The sequence below is a fragment of the Trichosurus vulpecula genome, chromosome 9, assembly GCF_011100635.1.
Source record: "Trichosurus vulpecula isolate mTriVul1 chromosome 9, mTriVul1.pri, whole genome shotgun sequence".
NCBI classification, from domain to species: domain Eukaryota; kingdom Metazoa; phylum Chordata; class Mammalia; order Diprotodontia; family Phalangeridae; genus Trichosurus; species Trichosurus vulpecula.
Genome location: NC_050581.1, coordinates 121,531,821 through 121,554,737, shown reverse-complemented (window position 1 = coordinate 121,554,737; position 22,917 = coordinate 121,531,821). Strand labels below are relative to the sequence as shown.

Genomic DNA, 22,917 nt, shown 5'->3' with positions numbered 1-22,917 from the left:
GCATCACTTCCTGCTGGAGGTCTTTCCCAGCACCTCCCTTTCCTCTTCCTTTAGTGCCTTTCCTTCTAAGACTACATAACATCTGCTCTGTATTTCTTTTGGAGGTACCAAATTATGCCTTTGTTGCCTCCCTCTTTAGAATATAAGTTCTTTGTTGGGTATTTATGGTGATGCGTGCCTGTAAGCCCTGCTAGTGGGGGAGGCTTAAGTTAGTGGATTGCTTGAGTTCAGGAGTTCTGAGCTGCTGTAGGGTCTGGGGTGTTTGCATTAAGTCTGGCACCAACATGGTAAGCCTCTGGGAATGGAGTGCCAACAAACTGAATAAGAAGGGGCAAGCTAGCCCAAGCTGAAAAAAAAAACAGAGCATGCTAAAGCTTCTATACTAGCCAGCATTGGAATCAACCCTTTGAGTAGTACTTCCAGCTCAAGCTAGATGAAACCCAATCTCAAAACGTTTGAAAACAGAAAAAAAGACAAAACATTCATTGAGAACAAGGACTGTTTGTATGCATAGCGCTGGCACACAGTAAATGCTGGATTGATAGCAAGAGTACTACTACAGTCATATAATGTGGATGAAAAGGTCTGATTTTGGTCTTTTGTCATTTAGGCAAATCTCTGTCTTGTCATTCTGTTGGGAAGGCATACGGATTCAGTCATTTGGAAAAGAAGCAAAAAACCTCAGGGCCACAAATGAAATGTCAAAGATTCTACTGTGTCTCCATTCTCCTACTACAGTAAGGTGGATTTATCAATCAATCCATAAGCACTGATTAATCATCTATTTTATGCTAGGCACTGTGCTAGACGCTGGGGACCTACAGATGAAAGACAGACAGAACACCTGTTGTAACGATGACCCCCATGGCATGGCACAAAGTTCTCACTTATCCATGAAAGAAAGAATCAGTGTAGCACAAAGCATCTTAAAGATGAATCCCCACTTTTAGGAAGCAGAGAGAGGAGAAAATATGTTGATGAGGAGATTTATGATCTCACTGGGAGGACAAAACAAAAGTGGGCCTGTTTAATCATTAGCACTGTCCCCTCTATCCTTTCCCTAACCTGTCCATGTTACAGTCTAGTCCTCATGACATCTCAGCACTAGAGAAACAACCTCCTAATGTCCTCCAGTCCTGCTTCTACTTCCATCTGTCCTGCTCAAGCTTCCAGATTTTTAAAAAATATTTTTATTTATTTTGTTAAATATTCCCCAATTACACTTTAAAAATTTTAACATTTGTTTTTAAAAATTTTGAGTTCCAAATTCTCTTCCTCCCTTCCATCCTTCTCCCAGCCACTGAGAAGGCAACCAATATGATACCAATTTTACATAGACTGAATAACAACAACATTGTAAATCATGATCTAGAAATTCAAATCCTAATCTCAGATACCTAATCTCACTTTCTTGGTCAGCTGACTGCTTCCCAAATTAATTTTTCTCTTCTGAATCTCTTGCCTTCAATGAACAACAGTGAGGAAAATACAACCTGTAAACCTTTGGTTTTCAGTTTCTTATCCAAGATTTCATAAATGTTGACAATACATTTTAGGCACCTTCTGGCAGTGCCACTTATGCCCTTGTGAATCTCTAAAAGTGGATAGCTGTTACTTGATTTGATATGTCTTGAGGTTCTCTGTCATCTTGGATACGTGCTGCCAGGAAGTCAAAATAACACTTTTATTGTTATCAATGGCTTTCTTGGTGAGCAAGGAAGAACCAATGACTCCTTTTCTTCTTTTTGTCTTTTCATCCTCGCTGGGTGATTGCTCACAGACAGCTTCTGTGACTCTGCTAGATCATTCTTTTATTTTCTTTTTTTGGCAGGGCAATTGGGGTTAAGTGACTCGCCCAAGGTCACACAGCTAGTACATGTGTCAAGTGTCTGAGGCCGCATTTGTACTCAGGTCCTCCTGACTCCAGGGTCAGTGTTCTACTCACTGAGCCACCTAGCTGCCCCTTAGATCATTCTTAAAGGACAGCTTCTTCCTCCTCAGGGTATCCAGTGTTCCCCTCTTCAGGAAGCACCTCCAATCTGTTTTTAATATCTAAATGTACATCTTTCTTTTTCCTCCTCTTTCTGTTCTGTTTAATGCTTTTTCATTTTCTCATCTTCTGACAAAGCTCTTCTTCCACCTCAGCTCACTTCATTTTCTACTGAAATTTCCTTTCTCTTTCCTTTACAGATAATTTACTTTCCCTAACAAGCATCCTTCAAGTTCCTTCACCTTCTTCTCCAGGAGCGAACTTGGTCTATGCTTAGAACACAGATAACAGTCACTTGGCTGTGTTAGAAACACAAATAGCACAAAGTCAATATGAGTCACTGAAAAATTTCCCTTGTTCTCCATAAATGTTGAGATTCAACAAATTTAGTTCAACAAAACAAAACTTAAAATGTCTTGTTGAACTTGTTTGCTGGTGTTTACCCTGGTTAGAACTTTTACATTCAGTAATCACCTCTCAAACCCTTGACAATACCACTTGACTTCCTTTCCTCAACTTCAACAGCTTCACACAATGCCCATGCAGCTTGTGCCAATTCCCTCTACTTGTGCCACTTCCTTCTCCTTTTTTTGACTCAACTACCTTCTTTTCCTTCTTGAGTCTATCCCTTCAGGTCCTATAGCTTAAACCTTCCAGGTCTTTAACCCTTTTAGCTCTTCCTAAATCCTGCCCATATCCTTCTTAATTGTCCTTGATTCAACTCATCTTTCAACCCAAAGGTAGAATTTGGACCAGTATCTGGGCCTTGACATTGTTCTTCAAATTTTGCTCATTTGTTCCCAAATTTCACAAAATTTCTCTTCCCCAAATTCAGTTTCTGACCTCTTTCTCTACTCAAACTCCCTCCAAGTCACCCACAAGATTTCCTTCTCTATATTCAGCTGAAGCACTTCTCTCTTCTTCAGTTCTCCCGAAGAGCAGATATAGAACGATTTTCCAAGGACATATTTTTTCTGACTACAGTAAACTAAGGAAGGTCATATTCTAAGGTATAGAGCAGGCCTGCATAACATATGGCCTGCCAAAGTGGCCTGCAGGCAGTATGTTGTTCAGGCTTGCCCCAAGGATATTTTGATATGGCCATATGTGGTGGCCATATGTTGTGCAGGCCTGGAATAGAGGGTTCACAGGATCAGAGACTATTGGAAGGGATCTTGGAGATCACATAGTCCAGTGATGTCAAACTCAAATAGACATGGATCCCTGCCAGTGGGCTACATATTAACTTACCCCCCCCATTAGTGAGTTAATTATTTAATAAGAAATTATTATTATTATGAATTATAATTAAATTACTATCTGTTACATTGCATTTTTATTTATTTTGTTAAACATTTCCCAATTACATTTTAATCTGGTCCTGGCCACTCTTGGCAGTTTTCCCCATGTAGCCTGTGAGCCTGATGCCTGTGATCTAGTCCGATACCCTCCTTTTACAAGTAAGTAAACAGCAACTTGAAGAGGTTGCCAAATGTATCCACCTAGTAAGTGACATAGCTGGAACAAGGTTTTTGGATTCTAAATCCAGTGCTCCTTCACCCATACTTCGGCGATCTGTCTTAGTGGAGGACATACATGCACTAATGAAATCCCTGACCACTCTGGTAAAACAGCCTCTCCTAGGAGGATCTATAGGGAGACAAACCCGAAGGAAGGAAGCTCTAATGGTGTTTTTTTAAGTGCTCTGGTTGCTGAAGAGCAAGGGCTGGCTCTGTACCCCTGGTGACACCTGCATATTGAGAAGAAAACTATGAGAATATCAAGAACTAATTGAATTTTTTTAAAACCAATCCCATGGTTAAAGCTGTACAAGAGGTGTTTTTATCTCTGCAAAATCTCATCTTCAGTATATGTTGTAGTGCTGTCAATTAGCTATGAGCAAATACTTTAAGCTTCTAGCTCTAGTGAAATAACAAACATCATTTTCCCTGGAAACCCATTTTAAAATATTTCTAATAAGAGCTGGATACATTATGCTGATATAATATGTAGGTTTAAGTCCTATACTAGTCACAGGAGAAATTCTTATACTGCCCACAATAACCATTTTCCATATAATAATCATTTAGGGGACCTGTTTGAAAGTCTGAATTTTAAATAGCACTGTTAAGTGGGGAAAAACCCCTTACCTACATCTTAATCTCAATTTACCCTTTAATAAAGCTAAAAGTACAACTTCCTTAGGAAGGTCTCTGAGAATTAGTTTGACTAAACTCACAGAGAGGTAGTTTACTCCAGTCCCATTTCTTGCTAAGTGACATACTGGAGTCAGTATCAAGGTTGGCTGTTGCTTTTAAAGGAATTAAGCTTAAAAGCATGGCTTCAAGAAATATATTAATCATATCCAATCTGAAATTGAAATTTCAACTAAAGTCATTAGTAGCAGATATACACAGGGAGAAGAAAATACAGAGTATGTGTAGGTGGGAAAGGGGAGGCTGAAGACAGGCTATTCCATTTAGCTCCTTATAAAAGGAGAAAGATGGGTAAAAAAGTAGACCTCACAGTTGGAACAGCTGGAGTAACCTTCTGGTATATGGTGACTTAGCCTGTCATTGTGATTTGTCCTTCATCCTCAAGAGGACCATGACAACAGGAAGATGATGCCATGACTTGTAATTGACCTTGATCTGAGTGAGGGAGGGCTGTGCAAAGTCACCAGCCTCACTATCTCCTCCAGAGCCATCTGGACCCAGTGGCCAGATGTCTATCAGGAAGACTGGGGATAGGCCAGGATGCAGTGGGAGATCTTGGCCTTTTTAAGCTAAGGTCTTTCTGAATTCTCACTTTGAGTGAGGCAATGCCCATTCAGCAATTAGGTAGGTTTAAGAAGTGATTTAAGGGATGGCCCCTGTAATAAAAAAAATCAAACTGGGAGGGGAAGACCCTCAGGGCTGCTGGCCAAAAGAGAAACAATTACTATTTACATTCATTCTAAGCCAGGGAACCCCCAAAAGTAGCCATTAAGTAGGCTTGGGCAGGGAACTCTTGTTGTCCAATCAGTGAGAGCCAGAGTGAATTGGGTGTGAGGCATGGTCTTTAAGAAAGAAATCTGGCTAATAACCCCCAAGATAACTAGGTAGGTTTCAGCCATCAAAATTTACTTTCCTTTGGGCAGAACTCTCCCAGATAACGGCATGATACCTCATGTGGGGAGAGGAGAGGGCAGGGGAAGGGAGGGGAGGGGAAAGGAGGGGAGAGGAAGAAAGGGGAGGGGAGGAAGGATATAAGGAAAAAAACTTAATGTAATTAATATAATGTAATTAACCTATATTAAATGATGCTTATGATCCAATAAAATGTAGCACTTTCTTAATATCCAGGAAAGGAAGTAAAAATGAGTTTAGAACAGATTTTGTCAGTTTTTCTGAAAGAGGTCAAGTGTACTTGATGGTGTCAAAACTTAAGCTAAGCAGAAACATGTATAAATGTTAGATGATACATCAGCTACTGTAGAAAGCTTTGGTATTGTGTTAGAAAAGTCTGCATCATGTAATAGCTACATTATGGTTAGGAAAACTATAAGAGGAAAGGGATTGATTTTAAATTCTCTTAGGTGGAAGAGACTATATTGGAAAGTTCATGGATATGTCCATGGATAATTTTTTAGCATTTTTATTTTCACTGAAGTTTTTTGTAAATGAATGCACAGTACAGTGAACTTTACCATTATTTAATGTTTCTTCTTCAATTATGTCCTTCAGCTACTTACTAATAGTAAAGAAGAAGAGGTATATTGCTTTTGTGAGAAATGGCAGTTGACCTATGAGCATATTTTCAGACTAGTCCCATGAGCAGTCTAGTGCAGTTTATAATTCTCCTGTGGTGAACTGATGGAGAGTGAATCTCAACTCTTCAGAGAATTTGGTTTTCTTTTAACAGCCCAGGAAAATATGACCTATTATCATTCTCTGAAGGGCTACACATAAGGGACCAGATCTTGGAGCTATGAATTGGTTTAGCAACTGTGGAAAGCAATTTGAAACTGCCCAGAAACTTATCAAACTGAGCATATCCTTTGACTCAACTACATCGCCATAGGCCTATACTCCAAAGAAACCAAAGAAAGGAAAAGGATTTATACAGATAAAAATATTTATAATAGCAATTTTTGTGGCCATCAAAAATTGGAAACTAAATACCAAGAGACTTTGTTAACTGACTAACACATTGATAAACCACAAATCTAAAATAACGAAGATGAAACGTGACATTCATTTCTTGCCAGGGAGATGCAAAAAGAGATAGACATTTTTTGGATGTGTCTCATGTGGGAATTTGGTTTGCTAGACTATGTAGCTATGCGTTGAGGGATTTTTTTAATGTGCTTAATGGGAGTGGTGGAATGGTATTGTGAAGGACAAATAAAAGACAAACCTGTTATTTGAAAAAGAAAAAAAATGTACATACACCATTATATCAACAAATACAATGAGTACTTGATATAGAATACTTCACATAAGGGGTATCAAATTATAAACTTAATTATTAAGTAATTAAGAAAGAGAAAATCATGTTGAGAGGAAGAAGAAATGCAAAAACTGCAAAACCTTTACTCTAAAACGTAGTTCTGAGAATCTGAATCAACGTATATGGGTAGTCATATATTATTGAAAAATTTGATATACACTGTCTCCTTTACTCACGTGTAAACTTTAAGAACAAAATCTTTTTCTTCTTTCAATTCAGAAAGTGACTGAAGAACATCCATGATGCTCAAAACTGCACAACCGTAAGGGCGCCGGTAGTGTAAGTGAGCAGGACCTTTCTTAGAGTCATTCAGCAACATACGTCCTAGAACATGTCAGAAAACACAATTCAATCCAGTTTCAACTTTCATTTATGCCATTTGATAACTGACTTATATATGCACATATTTGGGACATAAGGTACCACAGAATATGAGAGCTGGATGGGACTTCAAAGATCTCCTGGACCAGGGGTTGGTAAACTTTTTATATATAGCCCCAGGTAACAACTACTTTGGGCTTTGAGGGTCAAGAGGCAAAGTAGACGATGTTATATAACAAGAAAGAAAGTAAATTTCTACAAATTTTTATGAGAAGAATGGAATTCTTTTTTTGGGGGAGGGGAAATAACATTTCATTTAATTAGGGTTCAGAGTTAGTGTTCCCTGTCATTAAAACTGATTGCAAATGTCACCTCTTAGTGCTGATCTGTATGAGATTTTACATATTTCATCTTTGAAAATGTCTTTTCACACAGATAAGTACTGACAAATTCTGATATCAACGCATGAGAATAAGATTTTTATTGAACATAGTCATAGCTTGGGAGGCATTTATAGAATTCTGTATTCTATATTCTTCTTTGTAGTATGCCAAACAGCAGTGCAGAGCAATGAGAACACGGAATACAGTCTTTGTTGCTCCTACTTAACTCTGCCACTGTGGTGTAAAAGCGGCCATAGACAATAGGTAACTGAACAAATGCTGAGTAAAGTTTAGACTGCTAATATATTAGTTATTTACTAATATACTAATTAATTTACTATCATACTAATTAATTTATTAATATACTAATTAATTACTAATATGCTAACATTACTAATATACTAATAATGAGTATTAGCTACTGGGTTCCAATAAAATTTTTTTTATGGACATTGAAATTTAAATTTATATAATTTTCACATGTCATGAAACAGTATTCTTCTCTTAATTTTTTTCAATCATTAAAAAAAATGCAAAACCCATTCTTAGCTTGTGGACTGTTCAAAAACGAGTGGCAAGCCAGATTTGCCAACCCTTATTGTAGTAATAACAATGCTGCTGCTGCTGCTGCTGAAAGATAGCTTTACATAGTGCTTACTATGTGCCAGGCACTCTGCTAAGGGCTTTACAATTATTGTCTCACTGGATCCTCACAACAAGCCCAGGAGGGTGGTGCTATTATCATCTCAATTTTACAGATGAGAAAACTGAGTCAAATAGCAGTTAAGTGAGGGTCATATAGCTAGTAAGTGTCTGAAGCCAGATTTGAGCACAGGTCTTACTTCAGGTCTAGGTCTCTGTCCAATGTGCCACCTAGCTGCCCCAGTTCTAGTAAGAACTAGACTGACTAGTTTCACTCGACTTTTGAAGAAAATGAGTTCTGTAGAAGGGAGCTGACTTGTCCAAGGTCACCAAATTAACTAGTGATAGAGCCAGAACTATAAGATAGGTCTCCGAAACACCAGTCTGATATTTCTTCAATTACACTTGGATTTTCAACCGTGCTTACGCTCCATTTTAACTTCACTCCTTGACGATACAAAAATCTGATTACGTGTGGGTTTTGTAGAAACGTATCCTGGGAATGTTAAAAGATTTATATTAGTAATCTAAACTTTAGTATATTGGCCAAGTAGCAATTTTATGTAAGGATGAGGATGATAACTTGCACCTCTTAGCCAAAGTTATTTGATCCATATCATACTTCAGGGGATTGAACCAAATCCTCGCTCCACCTTAATATGAGGAATGGAAGTCTTCAGTAAGCAAAGCCATTCCGGTTTTTATGCTTACTGTAGCTGCCTGTACAATGGCAAGAGGGCATTCACATAAACACAAAATACAGGCTGCTGTTAGTTCTTCATTAAGTAAAGTCCAACAGTCCAAGCACCGTAAGCAGACCTTTGTTTTGCTAACAAGAAGTTGTAAAAACACTTGCCTGTATGAATGTACAAATACCCTGCACCATAAGGAACAATCCAGTCATTTGCTTCCCAGAAAAGCTGACTAGGGACATTAATCATACCAACAATATCCAATCATCATAACAAAAAATATAAATAATAAACACCATTTTTCCTCCTTTGACTACAGTATAAAAGGATTCAATGCAAATAGCAGGGTAATAGACATCATTTAGTGGGGAAAAGGCATATATACATAATACATACATATTATATATAATTTAGTGGATAGTCAGCTAGTACTATTTCTTTTTTAAAAAATTAAATTAAATTTTTTATTAATGAACAAAAATCTATTGCTTCTCTTTCCTTCCTCCTCGGCATACTTCCTCAAACTAATGCTATTTCTTACTTGTTTAGTTAGGAATGAAGGTTTCACTTTTTGAAGGTATAGTGATTAATCCTTTTAGTCTTAAATGACCTTTAATGTTCATGCCATTAATTCTGTAGTATTCTAATAAATTTGTCATAGTACCCCTGGGAATGTATGTGAAGTGGCATTTGGTTTGGGTTTGGGGATGCTGCTAAGGAAGACAATAAAATCTAGCCTATTGGAAAGAATACTCTTGCCTCCGGTAACAGAGACCATGGGAAGAGGGCTCATACATGCTATTATGGTTGTTCAGTCTACAGCGAAGGCCATAGATGGGACCTGATTCAGCAGAAAGGAAAGAAGACAGGTTGACAAGAAGGATAAAAGTAGAGGGGCAGGATTCATGACCTAGAGAAGTTTAATCTAAAAAGTTGATAATTTTAATGGATAAGGCATACAGTACCTATTCGGATCACATGGGCAACTATGTATAAATCTCTCTTCATATCTTTGCTGCTCAGATCCTAAGAAAAGAGAAAAAACATTTAAGCAAACCCAATGCAGCCAGTACATACAAAGAACTGAAAAGTTTTTTTTTTCCAGTTTTTAAGTATGGTAGCTAATTTTGGTTACATTTTGTATATGCTGTAAATAGATAAATTTAAGGCATAAAAGTACTATTTTATAAATATCAAAATTCCTATGGTCAGGTGCCTGGAATATTTTAGGATGTCTTATGCTTGATGTGGCATCTGTAGAGCTCAAATATACAATACCCAGCAAATTAAATATATACATATATAATACATAAATAAATATCTCTCCCATTTACAAAATCAATTATAGCCTTATTCTGTCTTACAACTGTTATTTTCATTTGAAGTTTAGAAACTGAACAATTTCTTATGGATTACCTAATGCTTAGATGTGTAATAATAATCAAAATAAAGCAACCCTATCCTAACATGTACTGATAGATAGATATGCAGGGGGAAAGAAAGGGTACATATGAGTCACATAGATGCAGTCTCAAGAAAATACTATCTCCAGATGTACAAGGCATCTGAACACAGAGGAGAACTCTATAAATAGTAAAACTTCACTAATTTGGTCACCATTAGTTTGCAATCAGTTTTGCAGTATTTCAGATATAGTACATGTAATTTTTCCAAGTAAAAATGTTGAAAATAATTCTGTACCTTTTTAGAGATTTATTTGCAAGGAAGAATGTATCGTCTAGAATGTATGTCTCTCAAATAAAAGTTTAGCAATTGCCTGTTGTATCATAAAGTACATTTCTATTTATAACTTATTTTTAGTGAAACAGAGTAGTATGTAATTTAGAATAATCTGCTTATGCCTTACTTGTGTACTATGCCTCAAAGCAAAAATTTTGTGCAGGCTTTCCGTTAAGCTGGCCTGTCCTGTCCTGTCCCCATTTATTTGGACTCAGCAGGGCATGACAGATTTGGCCTTCCCTAAGGTAGAAGATTTTCTTTTTCTCTCTAAGCTACCCTTTCTCCATCTCTTCATCTGTGAACTTTGGACTAGTTTGAGATGAGTTTCACTTTTGCTGAACAGGGCAAGCTAGGAGGGCAGCCCAAGTGGCTTAAGTGGTTTTGCATGGACTTTTACATTAAGCCAGCCTTGCCCACTGCTCATTTATTTTGAGTAAGTAGTGTTTTCCAATGGAAAGTATGTAAAAATAATGTCTAAGGAGTGTATGCTAACCGGATAACTGAATATTTGCAAGGAAACTGTTTCAGATGCACATTAGGTGGGAGAAATCTCAACTTCCAGGGTTATTTATAGATAAACATGAATGAATGAAAGAAAAGTTCTAATTTAAAAGTAATGTAGTCCTACCAGGGTGAAGTGTTCAGATTCCAAAGAGTTAGTCAGTTTTCCTAGGTACCCATTAGGATAATCCTGCATACTTATATTAATGGAGCTAATGAACAAATATGAATAATGTTGGGATAAAACTGGGACCAATGATCCCACTAATTTGTTTAAATAGAAAATATATCAAACAAAGGTAAGAGATGATTAATATATACGTTAACTGCATGATGATGATGATGATTATGATAACATTTATATAGTACCTACTATGTGCTAAGCATTTTGCAATTATTATCTTATTTGAACCTCACAACAACCCTGGGAGGTGGGTGCTATTATTATCCCCATTTTACAAATGAGGAAACTGAGGCAAACAGAGGTTAAGTGAATTGCCTAAGGTTACACAGCTAGCAAGTGTCTGAAGCCAGATGTGAATTCAGGTCTGACTGAATGATAATTGCATATTTGCAGAGAAGCTTCAACCCTAAGGAGGGTGAAGTTTATCAAATAGGTAAGTAATATTCACTGATTGGTTGGCAATTCTACTTTAGCTAAGAAATTTGACTCTAAGACTCCTTGAAAGGAGAACTGTATTTGATGAAGGACTAAATGGGACAAAAGGGTCAACGTGAAGGAAAAGAAGAGGGGTTACTTCTGCATGCCTTGCAGGGGAGTGTGGGGAGAATTGTATTTAACGTTTTATAGTTCCTTGCAAGGATCAACAATGCTGTTAGGCTTGGAATGTATAAATGATCCACTTTCTTGGTAGGCTACATGCTAACTGGCAAATAGAGGTTTACTACATGCTTCCTTTCATGAAATATCCAAATTACTCTGTGTCCTCAAGGGTCGTGACCTTAGGAAATGGTAAGAGCCAACAAACAATAGCAATAGTAATGATAAAAAAGTAGTCAAATTCTTACACCTCCGTGGAAATCCTTTGCATTGATGTAATCTTTTGAGTGAAAAATAAGGGCATTTTGGACTCCTTCCATTATTTTGTCTTTTAAAAAATGGAATTAATATTCAAATACCCATCAGGATTTTTGCTAAATATAAAATAACAAATATAAAATCAATTTATTGCTAAGTGTCAGATTATTGATTATGAATAGACATGAAGCCAGTATTTTGAGGTACAGTTGAGATGGAGAGAGCATTTTCAAATGAGATAGTTCCCACTGGGTTTAGGCTAATATGGTTCAAGCTACCACAAAAGCCTAATATTAATCATACTAATTTAGCTCTCTGGGTTTGTAGTCCTATAGCAGATAACCATAGAAGACCAACATAATAACCAGATATTCCATGTATGCTTAAATTGGAATTTTCCAACTATTGTTGCTGGTTATTAATTATAATAAAGAAGACTCAAATATAATTTAAAATTGAATGAAAGGTGCTTATAATGTTTTTTAAAGTGACTGGGTAGGATTCTTGTCTAAACCACACTGTATATCAGGATGGTACTTAATAGGTGTTAATAATGATAAAAGTAATAAAAAATTTTTTTTGGCAAATGTAAATGAAAATTGTTGTAAGTTAGTTTCACAGCACATTAAATTTCCAATGTAAAAGCTATCTTATTAAATGTAAATTAAATGCACAGTTAAACATAATTTTGGCTCGATAAAAACATTGCTCTTTAATAGTGAGTATCAAGCATGATTGATAATATTAACATTTAAGAGACAAATAGAAAACACGGGAAGGAAGGAGGACACAGGAAACTCAGTGTTGTTCAGCCCTAGAGTCCTGAACTCAGTGAGTAGCTTTTGAACTAAATGTAAAGCAAGTCTGAACTCCTAACCAAGTCCTCTGCCAGAGGGCAGAAGGTGTGTGTGGGGGCAGGGGGCAGAGCAATTTGATTTAAGGAAGAGAATATGGAGCTCAGTTAAGGTATGCTATGAGGTGTTAGAAATACAGTTAGCTTCCCTATACCTTAGCTTTCACTTATTTCCTAGGGATGGCATGAAGATTTTTAACAACAAAATAAAATAATACCAAATATTTTAAAAAACAACCCAACATAAAAGGTAAATATAATTATATAATGTTATCGTTATAGAAACTATCAAGTTGAAGTCTCAACTTAAACTAATAATAGTGCAAAATGTTATCATTTGGGTTGTGAACTCAAATATGAGAAAACTATTATCAAAGCAAAACATTATATACATATGTGTCTATGTCTTATGTACATATAGACAGTCACTTGTACTATATATATATAGCACATTTTTTAGAAACTTAAGCAAATCTAAAATTTCTTCGAAAGATTTTTCCTTTTATGGAAAGTTTCGAAATCTAACAAACCTGGAAAAGGGAAAGAATCCCCAGAGAAAGAGAATCCTGTGATTCACAAATTACAGTTCAAAAATTATAAATTAGAAGAAGTTACCTTAAAGAAAAACTAAAATCTGCAAAAGAGAAATAGTAATAGCTAATTATTGAGTTTTCAGGGCTTGTCTACATCACCCATTTTCTGTGTCTACACTATAGGAATTTCATTGGTTGCTTTTACATTTCTAGGACATTGACTTTGAAGCTCTGTAACATATATGGCAAAATCTGCTCTTTTGCCTGTAGTAGAGAATCAGGTCTCCAGATTAGTCAATAAGGTAGATTTTAGCCAAAGTAATGGCTTTGTAAAACTGGTAGTCATGTGTAAGGATCCCACATGTACCACAGAAAGAGAAAATTATGTTAGGCACTTTTACAAAAAAGGGCCAATAGCAAAACGAGCTCCGAACTCAGTCATTGTGGATAGGGCACAAAAGAAAAGAAGTTAATGAGAATTTGGAACATCCTTGAGGATAGTAGGGAACAAGAATATTCATGATTCATTGATTTTTTTTTCATTATGCAAATTGGAATCACTAATTCACTATGTGTGTATATATATATGTGGAATTTTATGTATATATATATATATATGGATTCACACACACAATTAAAAATATTATAAAATATTTATAAAATGAAATGCTCAATATTCTATAATCCCATTCAAATGCTTATCAAAATCAAGTTTATTAAAAATCAATAATTGAGTGTGAGGATGTACTCAATGGGAATACACTGAAATCTTTATTTCCATGCTGCCAGAGAGCCCCAAGTCGAAGACTTCTTTTGTGCTTTTGTGATTTTATCAGGCAAGGTTAGAATGTCAGAAGCCTTTAAAGTGTTGCCCATCTTGTTCACCTCCTTGCCTCTAAACCCAACTATTCTAAATTATTCAAGACAGTTGTCTTTCTTCTTCATACCTCTGTCTGCTGCAGTAGCTCACTTTGGGCAAACCCTTCCAGTGGTTTAGCCCAGATCTTTTAAGATGCCCTTCTTCTTTCTTCCTTTCCTTTTCTCCCCTTCCTTAGCGAGAATAGGAAATTGTTCACTATTCTCACCTTTTCTTTTCCTGAATTAGTAATCTCAATTTCCCTTCTGTTTTTCTTGTAGTTCCCATTTTCCTGCCCATTTTTCTTACTGGATACTTTCCTAATTCTTAAAATACAGAATTCAAATGGAAACACATTACAACATTTTGACTTATTAATTTGAAATTTTTTCATATATTTGGGGAATTTTCAGTACGCTCTATCTCTTCAACGACAGGTGATGTTGACTCTTTAATAGACAAATTACTGTACTACTTTTTGACCTTTAAAGAAAGTAGCAAAATGAATGAAATTCAGGTAGAAAAAATGCTTTTATTTTTCTTGTAAGAGCCAGGTCACCTTCAAGTCTCTGAATTGGTGCCATTTACATTTAAGATGTACACACAGGGTCTGATGATGACTAATGCTATTTATATCGGGATAATACCACAAACTAAACAGAAGGGTAATTAATGTGGGAAGCACTACAGTATCTTTGGATTAAGTGGGATTTCTCTAAAATTACATAGTATTGTCCAAGCATAGAGTACCAACAATAGTCAAAACTATAACAAAACCTTGTACTCTTTTTCAGCAAATCAATTAATTACTCAAGTAAATGAAGTACATTTGCTATTCTGTGCATGAGTAAATGGTGAACATAGGAGAAGCAGTTTGGAGAATGTCTTGGCAGTCTCCTGAAGGCAGAAACCTAGAATGTATTTTTCTAATGAGAACCTCACTGTGTCCCTCACTGTGTTAACTTTTCTAGGGTGTTGGAGCTTTGGGAGCAAGTGTCTTGAAAGTAGGTATTATGAATAAGAGCCATTTGTGATGGATGAAACTGACACACACAGATGCCAGCAGAAAATGGCCCCAGGATTTGGTAGTTTTAAGAAAGTAAATTCAAGTGGACAACTTTAGAAGGCATTTCTAATTCCAAGTTAAAAACATAATAAAAAGAGATCACTCCCCCCAATTTCATACATTGTAGAATAAAACTTAAAAATCAGCAAAAGGCACTTGAAAGTATTTATTTAATCACACAAATTCAATTAAAACATGTGGTTGATTGCAATCTTCTTTAAACATTTCGTTATCTGTCAGAAACATACAACTAGTCTTATCTGCCCTAGTGTGTAGGGAAAGAAAAATTCTATCAGTTTTGGGGGTGATGCCATCCACAAACCAAAGCCCTTGGTCAGGAATGGCCCAGCCCACAGTGTAGCAGGGAAAGAAGATTCTCACATACTGTAAAAAGGGCACACATTCGATCTATCTTCTCTGGGTTCCTTGGCCCACCATTCTTGTTCAGTCTCACCAGAAACCGCTCACTGAAACGTAGGAAAAAGAGAGAGAGAGAGAGAAAGAAAGAGACAGAGAAATATGAGGGACCATAAACTACCCAACAAAGACCAGGGCATGTATAAAGAATAATGGATAATTTCAGAAATCCTACACGCTCATGGAATTGCACTCAGTGATAGGTGGGTAGGGTTCAATGTGGATGTTATGTCTTGTTAAACATGACAGAGAGGCAGAGTGACTTGGTGGAGAGATTTGGACTTTAAGTCCAGAGACACCTGGCCCTAATGTTGGCTTGGACACTAGTTGTGTGACTCTGGGTACCTCATTTAACTTTTGAGCCTTATCTGTAAAATGGGGATAAACTTCATAACATACTTTTCACAGGATGGTTGTGTTTTCCACATCTTAAGTTTTATAAAGATGTCATCATTGTTAATACAAAAACAAAATAGTAACAGTGATGATGATATTGTATCAAGCACTTAATAAAAAAATTACAGAACAAATTATTATGTAGGATAAACATTCTGATGCATTTTTAAAAGGCACTTTTAAACATTTAATGTGTTTGTCTCATTTCCCTAATAGCTTTATAAGTTCCTTGAGAGCAGGGATCATGAGTCATATTTCACCTGTATCCCCCCAAAGACCCAAGTTCAATGTTAAACACAGAGGAGTCACAAGAATACCTTGAACTGAATCAAGCAGTAAGTTTATCACAGCAAAAGAAAACAATACATATTATAGCACCTGGGGAAAACAAAAATTCCAATACAACATAGGGTGTCCCAAAAGTCTTAGTATGGGTTTAAGCTTTAAAAGCTTTAAGAGCCACTTAAGTTTTAATAGCTTAAACCAGCACTAAGACTTTTGGGATACCTTGTATAAATAAGCTCCAATATTTCATACTGTCTTTGAAGTGCCCTGCTCTATGTGTGTGTGTGTGTGTGTGTGTGTGTGTGTGTGTGTGTGTGTGTGTGTGTGTGTTGTATAAAAGAGAGAGAAGTACGGACATGGGACTTCAAGAATACAGGGAACTCCCAGAGTGAAAGTCCCTTCATTAATGAAAGCTGTCAGCTTCTCTGCGATTTACAATTTGAGAATTATTTGGGCCAATGAGAGATTAAATGACTTGCCCCTCTTGTGTGGCTTCCAAGTCCCGCATCTCTTACTACCTGCTCAACATCATCACTTTAACAAGCCACATAGATACCTCAAATTCTACCAGAAGGGAAGCTATCACGTTTCTCCCCCATCCTACTCTTCCTTCTATCTTCTTTTGGTCAAGGACATCACCAAAGTTCATAACCTATGAGTCATCCTTGATCCTAATCTCTTCCTCAACCCTTCCCACCCCCCATCTGATTAGTGGCCAAGTCTTGTCAATTTTACCTTCACAACATCTCTTACTTTTGCCCTCTGGTCTCCACTCACCACCACAAACCCTCTGGTTCTGGTTTTCATCACTTCTTGCCTGGACTCTTGATATAGCTTCCTTAGGAGTGTTTACATCTCAAGCCTCTACTGACAGTTGCCAAAGGGTGCCTCTTAGAGCTCAGATCAGACTATATCATGCCAATGGCCAAGAAGTTTGGGTGGCTTTTTCTTCCCTCTAGGATAAGCTCCCAACTCCTCTTTTCAACATCTAAAGCCCCCTCAGTTTATCACTAGGCTGCCCTTTCTGGTGGATTTCACATCATCCCCCTCATTCCAGTCACATTGGCCTATTTTCCATTCTCTAGACACACTATCCTGTCTCTGCTCTGTATGCCTTTGTCCAAGTTCTCTCTTATTCCTGGAATGCTCTCACTCTTCACCTGTGCCTCTTGGGACACCATTTCTTTTCCATACTCAACTCAAGAGTCCTTTCCTGGTTCCTGTAGTTAGTGCCCTGCCCCCAGTCATTTTGTACTTATTTGTATATATTCTGGGTTTATTTGCAAACATGTGGTATACGCCTTAGGGGCAGCTAGTGGATGGATTGCTGGGCTTAGAGTCAGGAAGATGTGAGTTCAAATCCAGCCTCAGATATTTACTAGCTGTGTGACCCTGGGCAAGTGACTTAACCTTGCTTGCCTTGGTTTCCTCACTTATAAAATGAGCTGGAAAAGGAAATACCGGACTAGGCAATATCTGTGCCAAGAAAATCCCAAATGAGGTCACAAAAAGTCAGATGTGACTGAAAAATGACTTAACAACAAAGAATACCCCTAGTAGAAAAGAAGACCATTGAGGGCAGGAACAATCTCTTTTGGATTCTATTGCCTAGCACAGTGCTTAGCACATAGTAGGCACTAAAGATTCACTGGTTGTTGTGGTTGTGTTTTTCCTTCATTCTCAAAAAGGACCATGACATCAGGGAAATAATGACAGACTTGGGGTTGACTCAGATTTGAGTGAGGGAGGGCTGATCGATTAGTTGATTCTGGACTTCAAGGTCAGCTCTCCTGCCCACCATATCATACTGACTTTCATGCTGCCCTGCACGTAGGAAGCACTTAATTGAATTACCTACATCACATTCACCCTTACAGAGCCATTTAACATCTATAAGGGGGAAGAGCTAGCGAGGAATTCTATGGAAATGATGTCATGTCGAGAGTGGAAAAGGTAAAAACACAAAGTGTGAGGAAACTCTAATTAATAGAATGCTTAGTCAAGATGGAGACACCAAAAGTCTTATCACACAAAGTAATCCAAATGCTTTTGGTAAGAAGTTGATAAAGCATTTCAAATACCTTGTGAAATCATACCAACATATTTTATTTTAGCTAAGCAGAACTAGGGAAAGAGTGTTGGACCTGGATTCAGGAAGACCTGAGTTCGAATGCAGCCTCAGACACCTACTAACTGTGTGACCTTGGGCAAGCCACTCAACCACTGCCTGCCTCAGTTTCTTCCTTTGTAAAAGGTGGATGATAATAGTACCTACCACCCAGGGCTGTTGTAAGGATCCAATGAGAAAACATTTGTAAGGTGCTTTGCAATCCCGAAAACACTATGTAAATGCTAGCTGTTATTACAATCATTATCTCTACCCTCTCCTCAAGTTTATGCTCTTTTAGTGAAACCTCAATATTTCCATGATCTATGTTTTCTTTGATGTGGATTCCATCTCTCTTAATGCATATCTTAGGTATAATAGTCTTCATGAATTGCTGAAAAAATCTGTAGCAACCTGGTAATGGATTTCTCTGAAATTATCCAGGACGGTACTCAGACAACAGATATCCAGTCCATTGATGAAATGAAGGGAGCTAGATTAGATTATCTTGAAGGTTGCTTCCAGGTCAAATCTATATTATAATCATTAGAGTGATTTATTTTTTCCTTCATCTTCCCATCATGTACTTGAAGTATATATTAACAACTGAATGACAGGTATTGCAAATACTATGCTAGGATGACAGAATATGTTGTAATTTTAACTGTAAAGGGGAAATGGGAATAGTAAAAGTGTGAAAGAATCAGGGTTCCAGGAGGGGTGGGAAGTCAAAATCTAAGGCAAACTTCAAAGGCTGTGTGCTGGGAGCTCCTGTTCAAACTACATAATAAGGATGAATGGAACTACCACCCCTGGCTGCCTACAGTGCTGCTACTAAACCATTAGGACGCGCTCCGTGTTCAAAGCACAGGAGTTCCACGCTGGGGGAGGCGGCTCCTGTTGACCTGATTCCAAAATGCGGCCCCCACCAGAGCCACTGCAGCTATATTCAGCTGAGGCTCTAAATTTGACAACTTTCCAACCTAATTTCTCCCTTATGGCAGAGAAGTGGGGGACTGCTAGGTCAGAATATTTGCTACAACAGCAGATATAATCACTTATGGGGTGTTTTTGGTTTTTTCCTTTGGCATGAAGGAATCAATCTGGACGTGGACTGGGAAATGTTTGAGGAATGAATTTACAAAGTCATCAACAAGAAATATTAAAAAAAACCCAGAAAATGGGAAAGCCTTAATAGAATTAATAAAATGAATTCAGCCAACTCAATAACAATAAATTAATTCTTTAATCTGCTTGACATTTTAATTCCTAGATGCCCTCTAGACGGCTAGTGTATGACCTAGAAATTTGGGTGCAGCACACATTTGTAAAGGGAACAAATAAAAGTCTCACAAACATTGGTCATTTAGGAGCTTTAAACATTTTTCTTTTTAATGTTGAAAAGATAAGGTGAATTTCCATTATAAGAGACAAGCTTCTGAATTGTCTCTCCCAGCACAGAATAGTAATGAAAGTGATTCAGACAAGTGTGTCAGTGAGCACAAAAGAAATAACCAAGAATGCTATAGCGGTGGTGGTGGTGGTGGTGGTGGTGGTGGTGGTGGTGGTGGTGTGTGTGTGTGTCTGTCTGTCAATAAAATACTTTGACTTTAAGACCATGTAGTCAGAAATCATCTTTTAAAGGTTGTCCTCTCCTTCACCTATGGAGATTTGGACAACTTCCCCCTTTGTTCCTCACTGTTCTAGTGGCATGTAGAAATGGGAGGGCAATCCCACTGTGGCCATTCAATGAATTCATGAACTTTAGGTTAAGAAACCCTAAAAGGGTAACAGGACCACATTTATATGTAAATATACTTTTTTTTCTAATAATAAATCTTCAACTTTATGACTAAACTTGGAAATTGAAAAATAAAAACACTTTTATCCATCAATATTTAAGTGCTTTTTGGGAGCTGTGTAGGGGGATGAAGGTACTAGTGGTACAAATGTAAACATAGTAAATGCAGTTTGATAAACATTGATTAAATGCCTCTTGTATGCAAATGTATAGTCTGTGTTTGGCCAAAATGCACAGAAACAAAATAATGACAAAAGTAATATTTATAAGCTTTTAAAATTTGCAAATCACTTTATACACTTGTCATCTACACCTCACAACAACCCTGTAGGGTAGGTATGTATTATTATTCCTGTTTTACTGATGAGGAAAACGAGGTTTGCAGGTATTCAATTAGCAAATGCTGGAGGCAGCTTCGAACCTAAGTTTTCCTGACTCAGAGTCCAGCCCTCTCCCCACTCTGCTAGGCTGCCACATATTTTAACAGGTTGAGCCGAACGACGCCAAACATAGTATAATATAAAAGTCTAGCAGAGGTTGGGTTTAGCATGATAATGTTTGGCAGTCTACACTCATCAACATAATCAACTCACGGCCAAATGTCCATTCCTGTTTTGTGGATTTGCTGCCAAAGGAAGCCCTTCACTATAGTTCTGTAAAAAAAACCCAACCAACCCAGCTATCCTGCCCCTCCTCTGTATGAGGAGCATAAGGGATGATTGAATTTTGTTTCCACAGAAATTATATGAAACATAATTTGTGAAGCCTAAGAAGTCATCCTGATGGCTAATGTAAGATAGAACTGATTGTAGTGGAGGGCAGCGAGAGATGTTGGCCGCCTGTTAATCAGCATATCTAAGAGCAAGACTCCCCTTCTTCTGTTCTGAGAAGGCCTTTTTCTTGTGTATTAAAAACTGTCGGACCAGGTGCAGTTCACTAGGGATGGGGTCCATTGATCCAGACCTAGTCTTAGATAATAGGACCTTTCTTACGGATATCTTGGGCTGAATCTTCAACTCACGACTTTTGTCAATTCTCTTAGCAATTGAGAAAATTCCTTTCTCAAGCTACGGAGATCATAAAAATCTGATGCAGAGAAACTGGAATGAGACTAAAAGCATTTATGGCTTGGCATTTCCTCTACTAAATAAAGGATAAAGTATGAGGATGAAAGGGGGAATTGAGATGTGGAAATGAGAGATGTAAGCAGGGGTGTAGACCCACATGGGGATGGGGTTTAGGTGTTTTCAGATAGGCTGTGAACCCTGAAATGCCTGACCAATGGGATCCAAGGGCAAAAGGTGAATCAGGATAGAAATCATAAAAGGGTTTTGTAATTGTCTTGAAGTGTGCCTGCACTGGCTAAGTTACCTCTTTTCACAAGGGTGCAAAGGCCACATCATATCTGTCTGAAATGACGTGAAATAAAAATCTCTTTTCCTAAATTCACTAATGGCCAGGTGGAATTCTTGGCAAGACGATTATTTCTCACAAGGAGTACTAAAAATGAATAATGGATCACAGCACAACTGAAGTTAAATTTACCAGAAGCTCACCAATGTGAAATCAGAGTAGATATGGAAGGCATTATTTACCATCATCCAAATCAATATGAAACACTTATCACTGGTCACATTGGACCATTGTGAAGCCACAATGTAAGAAGCCAATTAAATCTATTGGAAATGGAGTTAAGGAAGGACTTAGAAGAAGCTGTTTAATTATCAACTAAAAGTCTCTGTTGGGGTGGCTAGGTGGTACAGTGGACAGAGCACCAGTCAGGAAGACCTGAGTTCAAATCCAGCCTCAGACACTAGCTGTGTGACCCTGGGCAGGTCATTTAACCCTATTTGCCTCAGTTTCCTCATCTATAAAATGAGCCAGAGAGGGAAGTGGCAAACCACTCCAGTATCTTTGCCAAGAAAACCCCAAGCAAGGTCATGAAGAGACAGATACAACTTAAACGACTGAACAACGGTAACAGCAAAAGGCTCCCTGTTACAAGCAGATTTCAACATAGTCCCTGCCAACATAGAATGCTCATTAGCTGATTTTACTGAACGACCCTTATGCCTAAATGAGCTACAATTAGATAATGATAGACTTGGAAATGAACAAAACTAGAAGAAGCAAGCTGTGGCCACTGCTAGGATATGCTTTGGAAGAACCTGCTAACTATTCAGGACTTTTTTAGACTATTTGCTTGCTGTAAAAGAGGTGGCAACAGAAAGCACTATAGCCACTTACAAGTCTGAAAATTTATCTTCTGACATCATTCAAGGAGGGTTTAGTTAACTCTGCCAAACTTGTTATCGTTGGAGCCAATGTGAAGCCCTGGGGAGGAAGCCAGTGATCCTAACAACTGCTGCCTGGAAAGCTCCACTAAGTTAGAACATTTTGGAAATGTGGTTACCAGGAGAAAAAATTTGCTTTTGTGCCCATGATATCACTAAATGCCAAAGAGAACTTATGATTGCTGGAGAGCCCCTTTCTCTACCCCTCCTTCCGTTTTGAGCCTGGCCTGAAGGCCTTGAAAGCTGCAGCTTCTCCTAGCCCATAATTACTCTACAAACAATTTGCCAATTTCCAGCTCTAAAATTCAGCTTATTGACAATGATGATAATAAAAAAAGTAAAAACAAATATTTTAAAATCCAGTGTTAAAGGCTCAGAGTTCAGTTTGCTTGTTTCAAGTATAACATACTTGATTTGGCATGAGGATGACCCTGGGTTCTCCTAGGCTCAGCCAGTGGTCCTTTGCCTGGTTCACCTGTGTTGGAAAAGCTTTGAATGTGTGGCTAACGA

General features: G+C 37.6%; 1 protein-coding gene across 1 annotated transcript in view; it reads right to left on the bottom strand.

The window, feature by feature from the left end:
• DOCK3 (dedicator of cytokinesis 3) overlaps positions 1 to 22,917 on the bottom strand; it is a 450,567-nt gene that overhangs the window by 186,688 nt on the left and 240,962 nt on the right. Inside the window, exons 10-12 of the mRNA XM_036739628.1 lie at positions 15,493 to 15,574; positions 9,485 to 9,545; positions 6,658 to 6,805 (exon numbers count right to left, since the gene is read on the bottom strand). Of these exons, the coding sequence (XP_036595523.1) occupies positions 6,658 to 6,805; positions 9,485 to 9,545; positions 15,493 to 15,574 (291 nt within the window). The remainder of the gene's footprint in view (positions 1 to 6,657; positions 6,806 to 9,484; positions 9,546 to 15,492; positions 15,575 to 22,917) is intronic.